The sequence below is a fragment of the Argentina silus genome (assembly GCF_951799395.1).
Source record: "Argentina silus genome assembly, chromosome: 8".
Classification (NCBI taxonomy): Eukaryota; Metazoa; Chordata; class Actinopteri; order Argentiniformes; family Argentinidae; genus Argentina; species Argentina silus.
Genome location: NC_139662.1, coordinates 22,472,366 through 22,482,772, shown reverse-complemented (window position 1 = coordinate 22,482,772; position 10,407 = coordinate 22,472,366). Strand labels below are relative to the sequence as shown.

Sequence of the window (10,407 nt, the reverse complement as noted above, 5' to 3'; positions counted from 1 at the left end):
CAGCCAATGGAATACAAGAACCATCATTTCCACCTCAGGAGCAGTTGGGCAGTTCACAAGATTTAAATCAGCAAACAAGCCATTCCTGGTGCTATGAGGTCACTGACCCTGCATTAGTATGGAGTCCCCTTCCAAAACTGTCGTGAAAAATACCCAGATTCAGTCTGAGAGAGCACTTAGTGGAAAGACTAGACGTTTCAACAATGAACTTCTGAACTGTATATTGACAAATAGGCATAAGGTTTCTAGACAGTGGCTACTATACTCACCCTCAACAGGTAGTGTGTAGTGTTTTGCATACAGACGGTTCTCCAGCAAGCTTGGTGGCTTTAGTCAGGGGTTTAGTGACGGGAAGCACTCTGAAAGAATAGGGGAACACGAAAGAGTGCAGAACAGATCATGCATGCTTGCCTTGCAAAAACAAAGGTTTAGATGCAGTGCTATAGATGCAGATCTCATGCAACAACTTGATGGGGAATGTAAATACTGGAGGGACATTTTGAAAAGAGTTGTAGCAGTGATCAAGTTCTTGGGTGAAAGAGCACTTGCATTTAGGGGAGATGATGAACGGTTTTGTCAACCCATAACCGTAGTTTCCTTGGCATCCTAGAATTGCTATCACAATTTGACCCATTCTTAGCTGAACATATTAAAAAGTTTGGCGGAAAAGGAAGAGGCACATTCCTATTTGTCATCAACAATATATGAGGAACTCATTGAGCAAATGGGTCAGAGATTCCTAGACTTTGAACCAATTGAGAGCCACACCGGTAAAAGTTTAGCAGACTGTGTAACTTTGATTGTGGAGGGCCTTGTCCTCCAAAAGACTTGCCCAGGGGCCTCACGGGACCATGATCCTGCCCTGGGTAGGTTACAGTAAATATCATATGTTTTTACACACACACACACACACACACACACACACACACACACACACACACACACACACACACACACACACACACACTGGACAAAAATTGTGAGCCAATCGCTCTTGGCGTTGCGAGGTCCACAGGTAAACACAAAAGAATCTGCTCCAATTACCAACAGCTGATGCTCCACTATCCTATTAAAAACTTGTTTGACCTCTTTTAATTGCAACAGCCGCACAACTTGAATAGTCAACGTATGTTATCTGCACTGTGTCTGCCTTCAAGCTAAACCTTGATTAACATCCCGTGGACATTTGTCACAAACAGGTTGACGCTAAGGTGAGTCCAGTCTCCTGTTCTCCCATGTCCAGTGTGACTTGTACCTTTAAGGCGGTGACATTCCCTCAGTGATGTCACTGATCTGAAAGATCAAGGAGTGTCCTATCTACAGATTGCTGTCGGAAGATACATTATCCCTCCCTCAATGGGTCTTGGCCCGTAAAACCCCCATCTAACATTGCTGTCGCCGGACTGTTTCTCGAAGGTAAGTTCTGAAGCCGTATTTATGGCCAATATGTTAGGCTAATAACATTATTTTTGTCGTAGGCTAGACCAAAAGAGAAATCTGAGCGATGCGTCAATGGATGGGCTGTAGCCTAGTGCGCATCTCTGGGAACAGGAGCCTATTATGCCAAATGGTTAGACCGTGTTTCCGCAACGCTAGGCATTTGTGCTGTTAAATGCCAACGCTATTAAAACTAGTTGCCTTTTTTTGTCGTCAATATCGCTGAAATGTGTGTCGCATATCAACAGATCCTGTCAACCTGCTCGATTGGTCCTAGGCTGTTTAATATTATGTTATTATTATTGTTATGATGATGTGTGCACATGTAGGGCTATTGATTTGATTTGATGCTATGGCTTTATTGAGAACAAGCGACATTCATGTTCCCTTTCCACAGGTCTGGCGAATGGATAAATGCCTCATCACCTGTAGTCTAGGGATGTAGACTACAATGGATCCGTAACAAGTGCAATTGTTCCGAAACAGCAATAACAAGTGTAGGCTATCATTACGGACCCCAACGTAACATAACATTTTAACCGCAACAACCATCATTCACGTTACATAGGCTGGTCCCACGAAGGTCGCCCTATTTAAGAGAAACCAACCACGTCTGTCGGTCAACAGACGTTGACGTTGCACGATTATTAACCGTTAATTATTCGTTACTGGCGGTTGAGTGTCTCGAGGCCATGTATAACCCCGCTAACGAAGCCGTGGCCGGGTACTCCAGTGGGACCATGGCGGAGAAGGACGTGAGTCAGGAGACGACCCTGGGCAGTGCTTACTCCCCGGTGGACTACATGAGCATCACCAGCTTCCCCCGGCTGCCGGAGGACGACGTGCTTTCTGGGGAGAACACATTGAAATCGCGTAAAGATGACGACAACTTCCTTAGTGAGCAAGACACAGGTAAAAGACTGTTCAGGCCTCCTATATGAGGTTTGTTATCATTTGGCTTAGCCTCTTATTTGACTAGTTGATGACCTATTGTCTAAATAGGTCCCACCCCTACCTCATGACTGTGTTGAGATTAATATTCAATCTCTAGACAAACATCACAGAGAGAGAGAGAGAGAGAACCTGTGATAGTCAATACAATAACTCACTAGTAGGTGTCCCCTCCATCGCCTCCTCACCTCTCTCTGACCTTTGACCTTTCTCTCAGACCCAGATTCCTTCTTAAAGTCCGCCCGCCTGCAGCGTCTCCCGTCCTCGGCCTCTGACCTGGCCAGCCATGACATCACGCCCCTGCGGGAGACCACCAGAGACCCCTTAGCGGAGGACTGCGCCTGCCAGCGGGACGGCCTGACCGTCATCATCACGGCCTGCCTCACCTTCGCCACCGGGGTCACTGTAGCGCTCATCATGCAGATCTACTTTGGGAACCCACAGGTAGAGTGTGTGTGTGTGTGTGTGTGTGTGTGTGTGTGTGTGTGTGTGTGTGCATGTGTCCCTCCCTCATACTCCTATCGTCCCAGGCTCCCTCCCTCGTGGCTACCCTCTCTATCCCCACTACCAATCTCTCTCTCCCTCTCTCCCTTTCTCTTTCTCTCTCTCTCTCTCTCTCTCTCTCTCCGTCTCTCTCCCTCTCCCTCTCTCTCTCTCTCTCTCTCTCTCTCTCTCTCTCAATTATTACTCATCTCCCCCCCCCCCCCTCTCTCGATGATTACTCATCTCTCTCCCCCCTGTGCCAGATCTTCAACCAGGGGGCGGTGGTGACTGATGTAGCCCAGTGCACCTCTCTGGGCTTCGAGGCTCTGGGGAAGCAGGGCTCCAGCGTGGACGCCGCCATCGCCGCTGCCCTCTGCCTGGGCGTCATTCACCCACACACCTCTGGCATCGGCGGGTGAGTGACAGGGACGCGTCAAACAGACGCCAAGTTGTTTGTTGCAGTCAGTCGCCCCGTCCCGCCTCGCCTCGCAATTCGACTTGCTCCGAGTCTCGAACTTGCAACCGCTGACTTGCCCACGTCAACACACGTGCTGACCGTCTCCTCAAGTACCCGATGTTGACCAGCTAAGCTGTTGAAAAGCTAGCAGGGGGGTGGGGGTGTTTGAACTTGAGGAGTGAGTTTTAGCATCTCCACTCAGTTACATTAATAACAAGTGCCGTGGAGATTTGGAAACTTTGTACCACTTAAATTTGAAAACCTGGAGGTGAGGTGATGGCCGCTGTTTCCTGTGTCCTCTGCAGCGGAGGCGTGATGCTGGTTCATGACATCCGTAAGAATGAGACCAGGGTGATCGACTTCCGCGAGACAGCACCCTCTGCCATCCAGGAGGAGATGCTGCAGACGAAACTTGATCTCAAGGTAAAACCTGACCTGGTCCTTACGTACATCCTATATCCCCTTATCCTCCTCCCCCCTAGCTCCTCAAAGATATATGCTGCTGTCGCGTGTTGTGAAATGGCACATCAGAGTAGAGGATTCTGGGAGATGTAGTCACTGTGTTCCTGTTGCTGTGTTCTAGCCTGGTCTGCTGGTAGGAGTTCCGGGCATGCTCAGTGGGATGCACCAGGCTCACCAGCTCTACGGGAGGTAATGTTACCATCAACAATGGCCTTTTTTTTTTTTTTTTTCAAACCTTCCTTAGTGACCTAACAGGTTGTGACAGGATTAGGTACAATAGGAACATTTGCCATCCAGCGAGTTCTGTCGGTTTCACTTTCACCTGTGTCGTTAGATCAACGGCAAGATCACCTTTGGGAAGAACGGAGGGGACGTTTTAGGTTTGATCCTACAGCCACAGAGAGGAGTGTCACAGAGTGAAAGGGCGCCCTGCAGTGCTGCTCCAGACCCAGCCTGTGCCCTACGTAGAGGACAGCTGTGTGAAGGACAGGTTGTGATGACGCTGTCCAGGGATGGAGTTACAGGATTCGGGGCACGGGCCAGCTGGGCTTGCAGACTGTCATTTCTACTAGCCAGGGTGACATTCTTCCTCCAAAACCATTGCCGTTGCTAAAGCAACAATATTATTGCTCATTTGCCATGAGCCAAATACACGTATGTGTATTTATATACAATATGGTCTACTGATACACTAATTATTATTTCCCATAAATATACAGCGACATTACATCGGGACTGTTCAGTTCAGACTTTCTATTGAAATGAGAAGAATTACACTGGCCTGGCAGGGCTGGTTGGCCACATGTTTCACTGAACAGCTCTGAAAATGACTAGCCTGGGAGCTAGCGGGCTAGCTAGCTGTCAGCTAAACAAGAATGTGTGTGTGTCTCTCAGCGTCCTGAATCGAAGGCTATACATGTTTAATGATATGTTATCCACCATGTTCAAGGCCACCATTAGTCCTTCTCTTATGCAGTTGAGCTGCAATTATACCAATGATGTGTTAATTACAATGGTTCAGTTTAACATCTGAGCCTGGCAGGGATAGGGCTGTGCAGGGATAGCGCTGTGGGGTTGATTCTCTCATGGGCCCCACACTGAATGTACGTCAGCTTAATGATAATACTTGACAGTGGATTTAGGAGATAAAACGTTCTGGTAACGATCCAAACTCAGTATGCCTGTATTTTCCATAGAATGCCTTGGAAGGAGGTGGTTACTATGGCTGCGGATGTGGCTAGAAATGGATTTAATGTAACACATGACCTGGGTAAGCGTGATGAATTCATCTTGTGATAAACATCAAATAAAATGTTATTTTGAGGTCAGTGTTTTTGGCCTGATTTGTTTTTCATTCAACTCTTCTGTATTATGGCATTGCCTTCCCGTTTTTTTAAAATCAGTTTGGAAGATGAGGCATTCCAATATGACCTTGATACCATAAAGTCTAGACCTCACCTGGAACGTTTTCCCTTCTAGCCGAGGCCCTGTCCAAACTCAAGGACCAGAACATGTCCGCGAGCTTCCGGGACCTGTTCCTCCCCAACGGCCAGCCTCCCCTCTCCGGCCTGTTCACCAGACGCCTCGACCTGGCAGCCATGTTGGACGACGTCGCGGCCAATGGGGTCTCAGAGTTTTACAGCGGAAACCTGACCCAGGAAATGGTCACCGCAGTAAGCAATACTCTGTTCCACCCCAGTGTTGTGTGATTATATAAGTCGTCATGAATACTGTATGGCCTCCACTCTGAAATACAGTGCTTCTCGTGGTATCATTCTTTTTTGGTATTCCTACTGCGAGGCATCGAGCATTTAGCTGTATTCCATTGGCCCAGCTATTGCGGCTGCAGAGGAGGCGTGGCCTGCGGGGTGCGCTGTGTAAAGTCGTTTGTTTTGGAACAGGTGCGCGCCAGAGGGGGGGTGATCTCTGAGGACGACTTTGGGAACTACAGCACTGTCTTGCAGCAGCCAGCAGAGAGTATCTATCAGGGTAAACACTGGTTTACTTCTGCATCACTCCCAATTCATGATCATTTACTCCCCCTCCTCCATTTACATTTATTATATATATATATATATTTATTTATTTATTATTATTATTTTATTATTATTATTTATTAACAGGAGAGAACTTGTACAGGGGGGAAGTGGGGGTGAAGAGGTCTCAAGGGTTGGGGTTAGGGTTAGTACAGGGAGGGTAGTGGGGGTGAAGAGGTCTCAAGGGTTAGGGTTAGTACAGGGAGGGTAGTGGGGGTGTAGAGGTCTCAAGGGTTAGGGTTAGTACAGGGGGGTAGTGGGGGTGAAGAGGTCTTAGGAAGGACTGTCCTCCCTTCTTTTTTCTCTCTCTCTCTCTTTCTCTCACATCTCATCTTGGATAGACTGAGAACATCTCTCTTGTTGTTGTTGTTGTTGTGCCGCAGGGCATCATGTGATGGCGGCCCCAGCGCCCCACGCAGGAGCAGCGCTGATCACGGCTCTGAACATCCTGGAGGGCTACAACATCACCAGCCAGGTGCTGAGAAACAGCACCTACCACTGGATCGCCGAGGTACTGCACCCCATCTCAGCGTTGCCATTTCAAACCCGTACCTCCGTACCATGCTGTTTTGTACACAGTACGTTTCCCAAACAAATCCTAGGCTGTCTTGTCCTGACTCAACGATCACATCCGCACGCTTGTGTCTCTCTCTCTCCAGTCTCTGAAGATCGCTCTAGCCCTGGCCAGTGGGCTAGGGGACCCCATGTACGACTCCTCAGTCTCAGAGATAGTCAATCAGATGCTGAGGTGAGGTCCGACTTGTATTTCTCAAAACAAGACTCAATCAATCAGTATTTGGATAGCAGCATTATAGTATTTCTCAAAGCAGGATTGAAGCAAAAGGTTTCCAACGGGCGTCCTAAAAGCCCCTCTCTCTCTCTGTCTGTCTCTGTCTCTCTCTCTCTCTCTCTCTCTCTCTCTCTCTCTCTCTCTTACTCTCTCTCTCTCTCTCTCTCTCTCTTACTCTCTCTCTCTCTCTCTCTCTCCATGCATTTACGCAGCAAGTCGGAGGCCGCCCTCCTCCGCCAGATGATCAACGACTCGCAGGCGTTTCCTCCGGGCCACTACACCCCGTCCTACGCCCTGGAGGAGGGCGCCGTGGCCAGCCAGGTCATGGTGATGGGCCCGGACGACTTCATCGTGTCTGTCATGGGGTACGTTCAAGAAAGTGCCAGACGAATTCTAACCGCAGTTTAGGGTGAATCTCCCCTCCCATATCAATGCGTGGCTTAGGAATAATGGCTTGTATGGTGTGGGTCTTGTTGGATAGGATGATATTGAGTATAAGAACGTCATGCAGTATGATATTTATCTATCGGACAGGTGTTAGACTATGGCCGTTGTTGACTGTGCTGTCTTTTGAAACCCTTTCCCTGGAATCGTCCGCTAGCTCCCTGAATCGACCGTTTGGAAGTGGAATAGTGACGCCCTCTGGTATCTTGCTGAACAGCCAGATTCTGGACTTCTCCTGGGCCAATAAATCACAAGGCTCCTCCCCACCCAACCCGGTACTGCCACCTCTCTGACTGGATCTAACGCTTTTAGTTCAAGTTCAAGTTCAAGTTTATCTGTCATTACATCATATACAAGTATACAAGTATACAATGCAGCGAAATGCTGAAGGCAGAGCAGCTCTACAACATCAATCAACAACTTTCTGACTGTCTCTACCGTGTCTCTGTGCAGCATAATGGCCTGCAGCCTGGCAAGAGGCCCTTGTCCTTCCTGATGCCCACGGCGGTGAGGCCTGCCCTGGGTCTGTGTGGCACCTACGTGGCCCTGGGGTCCTCCAACGGGGACCGGGCCCTCAGTGGCATCACCCAGGTAACGGATGGGTTGGTTTAATAGACGTTGTTGTCACTGTGCTGTGATATCAAACGTGTATTCGTCATGGACATCGCATACAGCCGTAATTTATAAAGTGAAATGCTTTGGGATCTTGCTCCTCGATCAACAACAGTCAACAAATCAGCAATGCAGTATAATATAGTAATAACAAACCAGTGACAGTAGTAGTGCATACGGGTGTAGTGTAAATAGCAGCAGTAATGACTATATTAATAATAATAACAATAGTAATACAATGTCAAGTGTACAGTACCAGTCAAAAGTTTGGACATAAACTTGCCAAGACTGTGCAAAGCTGTCATCAAAGCAAAAGGTGGCTACTTTGAAGAATCTAAAATATAAAACATATTCTGGTTTGTTTAACACTTTTTTGTTTTACCACATAATTCCATATGTGTTCCTTCATAGTTTTGATGTCTTCAATATTAACCTACAATGTAGAAAATAATAAAAAAAAATAAAGAAAAACCATTGAATGAGAAGGTGTGTCTGAACGTTTGACTGGTGCTGTATGTAGCAGCAGTAACTGTCATCCTGTGTCCTCGTGGTCTGGGACAGGTCCTGATGAACGTTCTCTCCTCGCGTAAAAACCTGAGTGACAGTTTGGCGTACGGCAGGCTCCACCCCCAGCTACAGCCCAACACCTTGCTGGTGGACTGTGAGTATGTCCCACAGAGCTGCATGCGCATGGACATATTTTATGACTTTTGTCCGATGATGTTGGTTGAATAGATGATGTTGGTTGAATTGTTGCATAATGACGTTGCAATGACCACGTCTCTCTTTCTTTGCCCCCCCCCACCCCTTGTTTTTTTCCACCCCATGCCTCCCGTTACCACAATTCCGTCTCTCAAAACACTCCCTCCCTCCCTCCCTCCCTCACCTCTACCTCTCCGATCCCTCCTCTCCTCCCTGCTCCAGCTGAGTTTCTGGTGGAGGATGTGGAGCTGCTCCAGGTCAAAGGTCACGAGGTGCAGAGGGTAGATGTCCTGTCATTGGTGGAGGGCACCAGGAGGACCAATGACCTCATCATTGGGGTAAAGGACCCCCGCAGTGCTGACGCCTCGGCGCTCACCATGTCCATGAACATGCCCTAGCCCTCCCCCTCACTGCCTGGTAGGGTCGGTGGGGGGGGCGGGACGGGGAGGAGAGGAGAGGAGGGGGCATGAAGGATGTACCGAGGGGGATGTGTGCAGGGCTATGCAGGTCGAAAAGGGAAGCGAGCACAGTGGGGGACAAATGATGCTCAAATGAGCTGATAGTCCCAGGATAAGGAAGAAGGGATGAATATGAAGGAGAAAAATAGAGATGTAGTTGTGTGGAGAAGCGCTGATGGAAAGCTGAACCTCTCATGGTATATATGATCCTCTACTCACACAGAGGGTGAAGCATGCACAGTGTTTGTATTGTCTTGTGCCAGACACAGTCCATTATACAGTATATACACCCAGATGGGACACACTCACCCATACTGAGAGAAACTAAGAGCTTCTCACACCACAGGTCCAATAAACAATGCGCGTGCACACACACACACACACACACACACAGACACACACACACACACACACAAACGCATATTCATGCCCTTGTACACACAAACATACACAGATGGCATGCTCACGCCTTGATGCTGCTCTGTCACCCATTAATTTGGTTGAGGGACCCCCCCCCCCCTTCATATCAGACTCTCATACCACACTCATTCAAAATGGCAGTGAATGAGTGCATATAAATTGCCTTGCTTTATCTCCCCCTGTAAGCACTCAGGAGCTAGCAGGCCACCCATGTACACTATGCTTAGACCACACGTTTGCTGTAACTGTTGGTGCATCTGTGTAGTGAGTGACTGCCCTGATTCTTGTGGCTTGAGTTTAAGAGGTGTTGTAGACCTATGTACAGTACTAGGCTTTTTCCTACTAGGAGACCATTTTGTGAATACTTCCACTGGAAACGGATGAGATTCTTGTTTCGACAAGAGAGTGGTCAGTCCACTCACAGGAATGTCATTTTGTCCTCATGTCAATATTGAATGTTATTTATTTTTTAGAGCTGTTGCAATCAGATAGTATTGCTGGTCATCTTGGGTAGTTTCTGTAAAAGGGATGTTGTTTTTTCCTTCTTTTTTTTTTTTTTTTTTCAGGAGGGGGACATTTTTAGAATGTATGGTCGGGATGACCAGGTTTAAAGGTTCATATGAAGAATTGCTTGTGTAATGATTTTATCTATTTTTGTACATGTTTGCTTGTTTGATTGCTTTGTCATTTGCACTGTTCAAACACATATTTTACTGACAATACTTTTATGACCATGTCTTTAATGTATTGAATTATTGTATTTTAGAAAAACATGATTTATTATTTCATGTAGCCTACCCATATTCAAAGAGCCAATTGCCATTTTAGCTCATAACTTTCCCATTGTGACCTATAATTAAAATCAGTTGATAAACTTGTGCCACTGTTAACCTGCACTGATGCAATGCATCTTTCTTTTTGTTAGTAAAGCCAGTGGTGTTTTGGTTTATTTTCGGTGAAAGAAACGTCTTGCTAGCTGCCTTTTATCCACTTCAGTCTTGACGTCCACTTGTTAGTAGTAGGTTTTTATGTGCATTACAGCTACTTTTTATTAGACTGAATTTGAACTGAAAAAACGACTGTATATGACCAGAGAACCTATATATGACCCAGAATAAAATGTTTACACAGTATCTGTCAAGATTGCCTTTTGAC

The 10,407-nt window shown here is 47.2% G+C and overlaps 1 protein-coding gene across 1 annotated transcript; it reads left to right on the top strand.

Moving 5' to 3' along the window:
- Window positions 1–1,318: 1,318 nt before the first annotated feature.
- ggt7 (gamma-glutamyltransferase 7) lies at window positions 1,319–10,370 on the top strand. Its single transcript, XM_083675604.1, has 16 exons — window positions 1,319–1,416; window positions 1,835–2,349; window positions 2,606–2,832; window positions 3,135–3,286; window positions 3,634–3,751; window positions 3,912–3,979; window positions 4,987–5,060; window positions 5,270–5,463; window positions 5,692–5,779; window positions 6,210–6,337; window positions 6,486–6,574; window positions 6,829–6,981; window positions 7,218–7,335; window positions 7,514–7,651; window positions 8,234–8,333; window positions 8,597–10,370. Exons 2-16 carry the CDS (start codon window positions 2,130–2,132, stop codon window positions 8,770–8,772), a joined length of 2,043 nt encoding a protein of 680 aa, XP_083531730.1. The 5' UTR covers window positions 1,319–1,416; window positions 1,835–2,129; the 3' UTR covers window positions 8,773–10,370.
- The last annotated feature ends 37 nt before the right edge of the window (window positions 10,371–10,407 follow it).

What these genes read in the sequence shown, in the direction of transcription:
- ggt7 (XM_083675604.1), top strand. Translation starts at nt 2,130, where the DNA reads ATGTATAACCCCGCTAACGAAGCCGTGGCCGGGTACTCCAGTGGGACC. An exon ending in TAATGTAACACATGACCTGG is followed by an intron (nt 5,061 to 5,269) that starts GTAAGCGTGATG and finishes TTTCCCTTCTAG; the next exon opens with CCGAGGCCCTGTCCAAACTC. An exon ending in AGCAGAGAGTATCTATCAGG is followed by an intron (nt 5,780 to 6,209) that starts GTAAACACTGGT and finishes GTTGTGCCGCAG; the next exon opens with GGCATCATGTGATGGCGGCC.